At 42.8% G+C, this 12,745-nt stretch overlaps 1 protein-coding gene across 1 annotated transcript; it reads left to right on the top strand.

Moving 5' to 3' along the window:
• Positions 1-581: 581 nt before the first annotated feature.
• On the top strand, positions 582-2,337 carry LOC123483011 (DNA-binding protein inhibitor ID-3-A-like). Its single transcript, XM_045212331.1, has 3 exons — positions 582-912; positions 2,161-2,220; positions 2,327-2,337. The coding sequence occupies exons 1-3, from the start codon at positions 582-584 to the stop codon at positions 2,335-2,337; spliced, it is 402 nt and encodes a 133-aa protein (XP_045068266.1).
• The last annotated feature ends 10,408 nt before the right edge of the window (positions 2,338-12,745 follow it).

Genomic DNA, 12,745 nt, shown 5'->3' with positions numbered 1-12,745 from the left:
GAGGAACACATTGGTGTTAAAGCCGTAACGGTAGCGTGTGGCTTCAATTTGATAAAGGAAGAAGATCCAGAGAGTAAGCCTATATTTGTCTTGGCACAGGCACAATCTATGTCAGTGAGCAGAACAGCCATATTTAGGTATATTAACCAAGTAGAATATGTTTTGTTGGATAGTTTATGTATTCAGTGTTTACCAAAATTATGTTTTGTAGATTGTAGCCTAATACCTGAAATTATGTGTCTAATTGCTGATAGGATTGACCAGCATCATTGCTTGACTTTCTCATTCCTCCTGTCACCCCCCAGTTTACGTTTGGACAGCCAATCATAAACCCCAAGCTCCTCAGAACAACCAGGAAGTCTACACACTGGCTAATCAGAGCACGAGGGTGTATTTATTTGTGATAAATGGGCGGCGACTGGCTGACGACGGTGCATAAAGCCATCCTCACACCAATACCGAAGTACTGTAGCTGGTTTTTGCTTAAACGGGAATACTGGACTCTTATCCGAATTGAAACACAACAGCAAGTCTCATTTTATTTCAAATTGAATTAACTATTTGTAGACTACTTTAAAAACATGAAAGCCATCAGTCCTATGAGATCTGTCAGGAGCTGCTACGCAGCTGTGTGCTGCATTTCGGAGCAGAGTCTCTCCATCACCCGGAATAAGCCATCTATGGAGGAACCCGTAGGCGCGCTGTGCGATATGAATGACTGCTACTCCAAACTGAAGGAGCTGGTACCGAGCATCCCACAAAACAAGTCCGTCAGCCAAGTGGAGATTCTGCAACACGTTATCGACTACATCTTCGACCTACAAATCGCGCTGGAAGACGAGTCTTCAGCGACAACCACGCCTGACTTGGTGCTGTCACTAAAGGTGAGGATGGTTACCCGCTCCCGCCCCCGTAAATGCTAGATTTATTGCATTGTCTCATCATTTTCCGTTGTATCAAATAGAGGAATAGACGCGCATGTAAAGGAAAACGTTTTTGTTGTTGTTGCTGTGTTAATATATGAACAATCGCCTATGTGATTTTGGAAAGCAATTATGTTAGCCGTTACATTGTTACATGATGCACGGTCAAAATATAACCAAATATCAGTGCATGCCTCGACTGTTATATCGTTGCATTACATGTAACCAAAATGAATCCACTGCATGCGTGTTTGTTTATGTCTTGCTGTCAGTGTGGATAAGAATTTCAGTGTTAGCGGCTATAATATTTATCCTTTTTCTTTTCCATGAAGAATGCAGACCTTGCACGCAATTTCTCCCAAGAAGATGGACGGTTGTGCCGTTAAAGAGAAAAAGGAGGAATAGGCCTATAACTTCCAGAAATGGTATGTAGCCAATCTATACACATTTATGCATGTGCTATTACTGTTGCATTACATGTATCCAATATAATATCCGACTTGCTGTGATGTGGCTGGCAATGGCAATGGACTGCTTCAAAGAAACTGTGAACAAACTGCATACCTCTAAACAATTATGTAGCATACTTTCTAAGACGATTAATAACAATAAATAGCAAAATCAGGCACTGTTATTGGAATTGAAGGGGGCATTGATATGCAGGGAAATAGTCTAGTCCCCTTTCCTCTCTATCCCCTCTCACCATGGTTACCAATTAGCCAAGCCAGTGAATTTGTGGTGGATTCATTGCTATCAGCCTTGGGGTTAGTGAATGTGTGGTGGATTCATTGCTATCAGCCTGTGGTTAGTGAATGTGTTGTGGATTCATTGCTCTCCCCTGTAGCTCAGTTGGTAGAGAATGGCGCTTGCAACGCCAGGGTTGTGGGTTCATATCCCACGGGGGGCCAGTATAAAAATTTATGCACTCACTAACTGTAAGTCGCTCTGGATAAGAGCGTCTGCTAAATGACTAAAATGTAAAATTGCTATCAGCCTGGAGTTAGTAAATGTGTGGTGGATTCATTGCTATCAGCCTGGTGTTAGTGAATGTGTGATGGATTCATTGCTATCAGCCTGGGGTTAGTGAATGTGTGGTGGATTAATTGCTATCAGCCTGGAGTTAGTGAAAGTTCCACACTAGGCGCCAGTCTGTCTGCTCCCCCTCTAGGGTGGAGGGAGAGAGGCAGAGAGAGAGCACTGTCCTGACTTAACTTCTTCCCTTTGTCTCTGTGTGCAGGTGCAGAGAAACACATCTCCACTTCACTCTGGGCAAGAGGACAAGAGGGCCAGAAAGAAGGTCTGGGATAGGTATTTAGAGTGGGGGAGAAGAGGACTCTTTCTTTAGTTCTCAGATGGATGGATGGATCAACCTCTTGTTTTCTGCCCTGTCCTCTTGTCACCAGACGTGGTGTAAACAACACACCAAAGCAGAAAACTATTTGAACGGACTCTCTCTCTCTCTACTTGTTCCTCTCAGTTGGGGTTTTGTATCCCTCTGAGTGTATCGATACATCAAGCATTGTTGATTTATCTTTTCGTGTTACATTCCAAACCAAACCTTTTGGATTGACCTCCCAATATTTTGTTACACCCCCCCCATCCTTCCTCCTTTCCCTCCTCTCCTAGCCAGTACTAAAACCCTATCACTCTCTACATTTCCTCTGTTATCTTATAATTGTACGTTTTTTCCAACTAGGTCAAATTGTGTACATATCTAATTTGGTCAATGTGAACGCTATGAGGGAGCTGGGTTAGATGAATGTGGTCTTGTGCGGGGGGTCCTTGGTTAGAATCACAACTCTGTAATGGAGTTGATTGTAAATGTTTGTAGGGATTGTGTATTTCTACGGACAATGTCAAATAATTGCTGAGTTTTATAAACTTTTTGTATGTATGTTCTTATGTAATAAAATGACAAAATGTTGTGAACGTTCTGTGAAGTACTGTAGCTTTTTTTCTTGGTTAGTTTAACTTTAGGGATCGTGTGTCCCAAATGGCACCCTATTCCCATAGTAGTCCTCGATATAGGGAATAGGGTGCCATTTGGGACCATAGAGTGCCTTGCAAAAGTATTCATCCCCCTTGGCGTTTTTCCTATTTTGTTGCATTACAACCTGTCATTTGAATTGATTTTTATTTGGATTTCATGTAATGGACATACACAAAATAGTCCAAATTGGTGAAGTGAAATGAAAAAAAATACCTTGTTTCAAAAAATTCGGAAAAATAAATAACGGAAAAGTGGTGCGTGCATATGTATTCACCCCCTTTGCTATGAAGCCCCTAAATAATATCTGGTGCAACCAATTACCTTCAGAAGTCACATAATTAGTTAAATAAAGTCCACCTGTGTGCAATCTAAGTGTCACATGATCTGTCACATGATCTCAGAATTCATGCACCTGTTCTGAAAGGCCCCAGAGTGCAACACCACTAAGCAAGGGGCACCACCAAGCAAGCACAACCATGAAGACCAAGGAGCTCTCCAAACAGGTCAGGGACAAAGTTGTGGAGAAGTACAGATCAGGGTTGGGTTCTAAAAAAATATCTGAAACTTTGAACATCCCACAGAGCACCATTAAATCCATTATTAAAATATTGAACGAATATTGCACCACAACAAACCTGCCAAGAGAGGGCCGCCCACCAAAACTCACAGACCAGGCAAGGAGGGCATTCATCAGAGAGGCAACAAAGAGACCAAAGATAACCATGAAGGAGCTGCAAAGCTCCACAGTGGAGATTGGAGTATCTGTCCATAGGACCACTTTAAGCCGTACACTCCACAGAGCTGGGCTTTACGGAAGAGTGGCCAGAAAAAAGCCATTGCTTAAAGAAAAAAATAAGCAAACACATTTGGTGTTCGCCAAAAGGCATGTGGGAGACTCCCCAAACATATGGAAGAAGGTACTCTGGTCAGATGAGACTAAAATTGAGCTTTTTGGCCATCAAGGAAAACGCTATGTCTGGCGCAAACCCAACACCTCTCATCACCCCGAGAACACCATCCCCACAGTGAAGCATGGTGGTGGCAGCATGCTTTTTCATCGGCAGGGACTGGGAAACTGGTCAGAATTGAAGGAATGATAGATGGCGCTAAATACAGGGAAATTCTTGAGGGAAACCTGTTTCAGTCTTCCAGAGATTTGAGACTGGGACGGAGGCTCACCTTCCAGCAGGACAATGACCCTAAGCATACTGCTAAAGCAACACTCGAGTGGTTCAAGGGGAAACATTTAAATGTCTTGGAATGGCCTAGTCAAAGCCCAGACCTCAAATCCAATTGAGAATCTGTGGTATGACTTAAAGATTGCTGTACACCAGCGGAACCCATCCAACTTGAAGGAGCTGGAGCAGTTTTGCCTTGAAGATTGGGCAAAAATCCCAGTGGCTAGATGTGCCAAGCTTGTAGAGACATACCCCAAGAGACTTGCAGCTGTAATTGCTGCAAAAGGTGGCTCTACAAAGTATTGACTTTGGGGGGGTGAATAGTTATGCACGCTCAAGTTGTATTTTTTTTGGTCTTATTTCTTGTTTGTTTCACAATAAAAAACATGTTGCATCTTCAAAGTGGTAGGCATGTTGTGTAAATCAAATGATACAAACCACCAAAATATCAATTTAAATTCCAGGTCATAAGGCAACAAAATAGGAAAAATGCCAAGGGGGTGAATACTTTCGCAAAGCCACTGTATTATTTATTTCTCAGAGAAGTATGGTGGATGATTGGCTTGAAGATCTCTTATGATTGAATTACATACTTTGATATGACAGGATGTACCTGTATTCAATAGAAGATTGAGGTCTTGTGGTTGGAAATCAAATGACGGGTGTTTCCTGTATCTCGCTCAGTTCTTCCATGAGCCATAACATAAGCAGCAGTCTCTCCACGTGGTAATGATGATGCTATTCAGAGGCGTTGACGCCTAGTTACAAATTACACTACTTGTATTATATAATATACTCTTATTATATCTAATCAGCCCAACTTAATACATCAAAACAGGTTAGACTGCCTATACCTGTGTTTGTAGCCTAACAATCTTCACCTATCCTGCCACAGTCAACAGCTTTGTCACAATGAATCTCAATGTCAGACCATGAGTCTTAGCATTTTTGGAGACTAGTATATCCATGATTTTTTTGATTTTTTGATATAGGTAAATGATTACTTCTAGCTAGTCAATCTAGCAAATTATCTATACAGCATGTGACCACCTGGTACAGAAACAGTACATAGATCCAGTCCAGACACAATACACTCTGATGCAGGGAACAAGTTCACCGAAAAATGTGACAATGCTGCCTCCTAGTGGTTCTCTCCAATTGTATAGCACCTTAGAGAGATCTGTCAAAATACAGTGAGGGAAAAAAGTATTTGATCCCCTGCTGATTTTGTACGTTTGCCCACTGACAAATAAATTATCAGTCTATCATTTTAATGGTAGGTTTATTTGAACAGTGAGAGACAGAATAACAACAAAAAAATCCAGAAAAACGCATGTCTAAAATGTTATAAATTGATTTACATTTTAATGAGGGAAATAAGTATTTGACCCCTCTACAAAACATGACTTAGTACTTGGTGGCAAAACCCTTGTTGGCAATCACAGAGGTCAGACGTTTCTTGTAGTTGGCCACCAGGTTTGCACACATCTCAGGAGGGATTTTGTCCCACTCCTCTTTGCAGATCTTCTCCAAGTCATTAAGGTTTTGAGCCTGACGTTTGGCAACTCAAACCTTCAGCTCCCTCCACAGATTTTCTATGGGATTAAGGTCTGGAGACTGGCTAGGCCACTCCAGGACCTTAATGTGCTTCTTCTTGAGCCACTCCTTTGTTGCCTTGGCCGTGTGTTTTGGATCATTGCCATGCTGGAATACCCATCCACGACCCATTTTCAATGCCCTGGCTGAGGGAAGGAGGTTCTCACCCAAGATTTGACGGTACATGGCCCCGTCCATCGTCCCTTTGACGCGGTGAAGTTGTCCTGTCCCCTTAGCAGAAAAACACCCCCAAAGCATAATGTTTCCACCTCCATGTTTGACGGTGGGGATGGTGTTCTTGGGGTCATAGGCAGCATTCCTCCTCCTCCAAACACGGCGAGTTGAGTTGATGCCAAAGAGCTCGATTTTGGTCTCATCTGACCACAACACTTTCACCCAGTTCTCCTCTGAATCATTCAGATGTTCATTGGCAAACTTCAGACGGGCCTGTATATGTGCTTTCTTGAGCAGGGGGACCTTGCAGGCGCTGCAGGATTTCAGTCCTTCACGGCGTAGTGTGTTACCAATTGTTTTCTTGGTGACTATGGTCCCAGCTGCCATGAGATCATTGACAAGATCCTCCTGTGTAGTTCTGGGCTGATTCCTCACCGTTCTCATGACCATTGCAACTCCACAAGGTGAGATCTTGCATGGAGCCCCAGGCCGAGGGAGATTGACAGTTATTTTGTGTTTTTTCCATTTGCGAATAATCGCACCAACTGTTTTGACATGCGTTTTTCTGGATTTTGTTGTTGTTATTCTGTCTCTCACTGTTCAAATAAGCCTACCATTACAATTATAGACTGATAATTTCTTTATCAGTGGGCAAATGTACAAAATCAGCAGGGGATCAAATACTTTTTTCCCTCACTGTAAGTTCCAGGTAGCGAAAAAGCCTTCTTGACCTTTTCACATCTTTATGCCTAGAGGTAGGGGATGTAGCTAACCCACCTTTATTTTGAAATGGGCAGTTATCTCGTTATTACACAAAACAATGGGAAATAAATAATATCATAAAAAAGCTATTTCTACTATTTCAAACTGCATGATGCATTTTGTGCCAAAAGTGTGTAATTGAGCTTTGATATGGATATGAACTGATTAAAAAATAAATAAATGGGCCACTGATTTGAAAGCATTGGGCCCCTCATTCGTATTTGACTTCAGTTGTGAATATGTGCTTACAACTAGTGGTTGAAGTCACATTATGGCACTTTTCAAAGACCATGCATAATGAATGTTATTGCAAGATTATTATAGTAGGGTACATTGATTTAAGTGCATTGCAAATTCGTGATTTTGTTTTTAATGATCAGGGAATCAGGGATGGATATGTCTTCCTTTGTCTAGCAGGGACCACCCTATGGTTAGTGCATGGGTCTCAAACTAAATTCCTGGAGGGCAGTATGTCTGCGGGTTCTCGCTCCTCCCTTGTACTTGATTGATCACTTAAGGGTCATTGATTAGTTAGGAGCTCCCCTCACCTGGTTGTCTAGGACTTTATTGATTAGTTAGGAGCCCCCCTCACCTGGTTGTCTAGGTCTTTATTGATTAGTTAGGAGCCCCCCTCACCTGGTTGTCTAGGTCTTTATTGATTAGTTAGGAGCCCCCCTCACCTGGTTGTCTAGGTCTTTATTGATTAGTTAGGAGCTCCCCTCACCTGGTTGTCTTTATTGATTAGTTAGGAGCCCCCTCACCTGGTTGTCTAGGTCTTTATTGATTAGTTAGGAGCTCCCCTCACCTGGTTGTCTTTATTGATTAGTTAGGAGCTCCCCTCACCTGGTTGTCTAGGACTTTATTGATTAGTTAGGAGCTCCCCTCAACTGGTTGTCTAGTTCTTTATTGATTAGTTAGGAGCTCCCCTCACCTGGTTGTCTAGGTCTTTATTGATTAGTTAGGAGCCCCCCTCACCTGGTTGTCTAGGTCTTTATTGATTAGTTAGGAGCTCCCCTCACCTGGTTGTCTAGGTCTTTATTGATTAGTTAGGAGCCCCCCTCACCTGGTTGTCTAGGTCTTTATTGATTAGTTAGGAGCTCCCCTCACCTGGTTGTCTAGGTCTTTATTGATTAGTTAGGAGCTCCCCTCACCTGGTTGTCTAGGTCTTTATTGATTAGTTAGGAGCTCCCCTCACCTGGTTGTCTTTATTGATTAGTTAGGAGCCCCCTCACCTGGTTGTCTAGGTCTTTATTGATTAGTTAGGAGCTCCCCTCATCTGGTTGTCTTTATTGATTAGTTAGGAGCTCCCCTCACCTGGTTGTCTAGGTCTTTATTGGACACCAATCGAAAGGAAATAACAAAAACCAGCAGACACACGGCCCTCCAGGAATGGAATTTGTCACCGCTGCGTTAGTGGTTACAGTAGTATCCACTGGGTTAGCGGTAACAGTAGCATCAGAGAGAACCATTTTTCTGTGAACTTGTTCGGTGCATCAGAGTGCATGGTGTCTGGACTGATATACCAGACCTCCAACTCCGAATAGAGTCCATACGATGTTGAGGTGTACTGGCCACGATTCCAGCTGCCTCAGGTATCTAACTTGCCTAAAAAGAATGATCTCCTGTTATCTCTGCAGGCCAGAGAGAGGTACATTCTGCAGCATGAGGCCAGGTACCTTCTTCAGCAGGAGGACAGGTACATTCTTCAGCAGGAGGCCAGGTACCTTCTTCAGCAGGAGGACAGGTACATTCTTCAGCATGAGGCCAGGTACCTTCTTCAGCAGGAGGACAGGTACATTCTTCAGCAGGAGGCCAGGTACCTTCTTCAGCAGGAGGACAGGTACATTCTGCAGCATGAGGCCAGGTACCATCTTCAGCAGGAGGCCAGTTACCTTCTTCAGCAGGAGGACAGGTACATTCTGCAGCATGAGGCCAGGTACCTTCTTCAGCAGGAGGCCAGGTACCTTCTTCAGCAGGAGGACAGGTAAATTCTGCAGCATGAGGACAGGTACATTCTGCAGTAGGAGGCCAGGTTAAAAAAGATGGCCTTGAAAGATAGGATGCACTGGATGGTCTCTTCCCTCAGTTTATCACCAATGATGTGTTTTCACACCTGTTCCAGGATAGTTGGTAAATTGCCTTGATGGAAAACATCCTGACAAGGTAATGGTCAAGCATGTTGGTGTGTTAGTCTGTGAAGAGGCAAAGGACTATATGCTATCTAGAATGTTTTATTGTCGCTTGAGGAGACTAGACGACCAGGAGAGGCGCCACAAGTTTGTCTGGGAGGTGGGTCAGGCTGATTAGAGAGTGGAGACAGGCCTTACTCAGTCCTGGCCTGTGGAATAGACAGGCAGGTAACCAGTACCTGAAGGGGGACTTAAACAGGGAGACTGCAAAGTCAAGGCCCAAAGTCCAGTCTATTTTAATAAAGTAAGTTGTTCCTTTTTTTTTCAGGATAGTGTTGAACCAAAGGTGAAGTCTGGGATTAGTGGATTTTTTAAACCTCTTCTTCTTCGTTCTTCTTCTTCGTTCCTTCTTCTTCTTCTTCGTTCTCCTTCTTCGTTCTTCTTCTTCGTTCTTCTTCTTCCTCTTCTTCGTTCTTCTTCTTTGTTCTTCTTCGTCTTCTTCTTCTTTTTGTTATGTCACTGGAAATATTTTGTCCTCAAGACAGACCTGGTATTTAGAAATTATAGCTGATATTGTCATTAACCTAGCCATGACCCCACTCTCCTAGGGTGTCTCAGGGGAATTTGGGATATGCAAAAAATACACATTAGGACAAATATAAGTATCCACCAAATTATTATGTGGTCCTCTGTAGCTCAATTGGTAGAGCATGGCGCTTGTAACGCCAGGGTAGTGGGTTCGATCCCCGGGACCACCCATACGAAAAAATGTATGCACACATGACTGTAAGTCGCTTTGGATAAAAGCGTCTGCTAAATGGCATATTATTATGATTAACATTAGGACAAATATAAGCATCCACCAAATTATTATTATGAATTGTATTATTATTATACTAGCATGAAGATGTAGTTCTGAGGACAGGGAGCGCCACAGTACATGCAGTACAGGTTAACTAGATTCGGGTAACAAAGTCACCCATCCTCTATATTTATGAAAGCGGCACTAATAGCCACATTCAATATTTTTCATGAATTGAGTGTAAAACAAATTGCTTCTAAAGTTTTACCCCACAAATGGAGAAGTCACAGCTACCATATGAATAATAAATAAATGCATAAATAATAGTAAAATAAATGAAAATAAATAGACAGTATATTAATTTGAACTACTTTAATAGTAAGTTACAGTGAGGGAAAAAAAAGTATTTAGTCAGCCACCAATTGTGCAAGTTCTCCCACTTAAAAAGATGAGAGAGGCCTGTAATTTTCATCATAGGTACACGTCCACTATGACAGACAAAATGAGATTTTTTTTCTCCAGAAAATCACATTGTAGGATTTTTAATGAATTTATTTGCAAATTATGGTGGAAAATAAGTATTTGGTCAATAACAAAAGTTTCTCAATACTTTGTTATACACCCTTTGTTGGCAATGACACAGGTCAAACCTTCACAAGATTTTCACACACTGTTGCTGGTATTTTGGCCCATTCCTCCATGCAGATCTTCTCTAGAGCAGTGATGTTTTGGTGCTGTCGCTGGGCAACACGGACTTTCAACTCCCTCCAAAGATTTTCTATGGGGTTGAGATCTGGAGACTGGCTAGGCCACTCCAGGACCTTGAAATGCTTCTTACGAAGCCACTCCTTCGTTGCCCGGGCGGTGTGTTTGGGATCATTGTCATGCTGAAAGACCCAGCCACGTTTCATCTTCAATGCCCTTGCTGATGGAAGGAGGTTTTCACTCAAAATCTCACGATAAATGGCCCCATTAATTCTTTCCTTTACACGGATCAGTCGTCCTGGTCCCTTTGCAGAAAAACAGCCCCAAAGCATGATGTTTCCACCTCCATGCTTCACAGTAGGTATGGTGTTCTTTGGATGCAACTCAGCATTCTTTGTCTCTGAGTTGAGTTTTTACCAAAAAGCTCAGGTTTCATCTGACCATATGACATTCTCCCAATCCTCTTCTGGATCATCCAAATGCACTCTAGCAAACTTCAGACGGGCCTGGACATGTACTGGCTTAAGCAGGGGGACACGTCTGGCACTGCAGGATTTGAGTCCCTGGCGGCGTAGTGTGTTACTGATGGTAGGCTTTGTTACTTTGGTCCCAGCTCTCTGCAGGTCATTCACTAGGTCCCCCCGTGTGGTTCTGGGATTTTTGCTCACCGTTCTTGTGATTCTTTTGACCCCACGGGGTGAGATCTTGCGTGGAGCCCCAGATCGAGGGAGATTATCAGTGGTCTTGTATGTCTTCCATTTCCTAATAATTGCTCCCACAGTTGATTTCTTCAAACCAAGCTGCTTACCTATTGCAGATTCAGTCTTCCCAGCCTGGTGCAGGTCTACAATTTTGTTTCTGGTGTCCTTTGACAGCTCTTTGGTCTTGGCCATAGTGGAGTTTGGAGTGTGACTGTTTGAGGTTGTGGACAGGTGTCTTTTATACTGATAACAAGTTCAAACAGGTGCCATTAATACAGGTAACGAGTAGAGGACAGAGGAGCCTCTTAAAGAAGAAGTTACAGGTCTGTGAGAGCCAGAAATCTTGCTTGTTTGTAGGTGACCAAATACTTATTTTCCACCATAATTTGCAAATAAATTCATTAAAAAATCCTACAATGTGATTTTCTGGATTTTTCTTTCTCAATTTGTCTGTCATAGTTGACGTGTACCAATGATGAAAATTACAGGCCTCTCTCATCTTTTTAAGTGGGAGAACTTGCACAATTGGTGGCTGACTAAATACTTTTTTTCCCCACTGTAATGATCTATTTTTACTGAGGGATACTCATTGGAAGAGAACGTATTGCATCAGAGTCAGTGTGATAGCTGGGGAGAGTTAATGTTTGGTCTAGTGTTGAGTTTTTGGTTCAGTATCTGAACTTTTACCCTAATACATATCTAGATTTGACATGATCTCATGGAATCCTGGGTGTGTTCTCCTCAAAACTGCACAGCTGATGTTTTGAACTGATGAAAGGGATTTATGTTATGGTAATTCAACTGCTATTTCTTTCAAGTGTATCAATTAAGCCTTATAACAAACTGCAACATTGCAGCACAGGCCTACTTGACGTGATTAGAGAGTATTTATTATTTATTTATCCTTGTGACTCCCATTGAGATAGGACTCTCTTTTTCAAGGGAGCCCTGGCCAAGAGGAAACAGCAGTCGATCATACAGAGTAAATTACAATACAACAACAACACAATCAAAAACATTTTTAAAAATCTTTTCGAGCAACTATATTTCAGTTTTATAAAGCCAGGCTTCAGTTTAAATATATATATATATATATATAATGGTTACTTTTGTCTGGTTTACACAGGTAGAAACATGACAGAAGCAAATATTTGTACATTTCAGCTTTCAGGTTTGCATTTTACATTTACATTTTAGTCATTTAGCAGACGCTCTTAACCAGAGCGACTTACAGGAGCAATTAGGGTTAAGTGCCTTGCTCAAGGGCACATTAACGTCATTTAGCAGACGCTCTTAGCCAGAGCGACTCACAAATTGGTGCGTTCACCCCTATAGCCAGTGGGATAACCACTTTACAATTTGGGGGGTTAGAAGGAATACTTTAGCCTATCCCAGGTATTCCTTAAAGAGGTGGGGTTTCAAATGTCTCCGGAAGGTGGTGAGTGACTCCGCTGTCCTGGCGTCGTGAGGGAGCTTGTTCCACCATTGGGGTGCCAGAGCAGCGAACAGTTTTGACTGGGCTGAGCCCGGGAGCTGTGCTTCCGCAGAGGAAGGGAGCCAGCAGGCCAGAGGTGGATGAACGCAATGTCCTCGTTTGGGTGTAGGGACTGATCAGAGCCTGAAGGTACAGGGTGCCGTTCCCCTCACTGCTCCAAAGGCAAGCACCATGGTCTTGTAGCGGATGCGAGCTTCAATTGGAAGCCAGTGGAGTGTGCGGAGGAGGGGGTGACGTGAGAGAACTTGGGAAGGTTGAACACCAGACGGGCTGCGGCATTCTGGATGAGT

This window comes from Coregonus clupeaformis, unplaced genomic scaffold (genome assembly GCF_020615455.1).
Source record: "Coregonus clupeaformis isolate EN_2021a unplaced genomic scaffold, ASM2061545v1 scaf0007, whole genome shotgun sequence".
NCBI lineage: Eukaryota > Metazoa > Chordata > Actinopteri > Salmoniformes > Salmonidae > Coregonus > Coregonus clupeaformis.
This window is presented reverse-complemented; position numbering and strand designations above follow the sequence as displayed.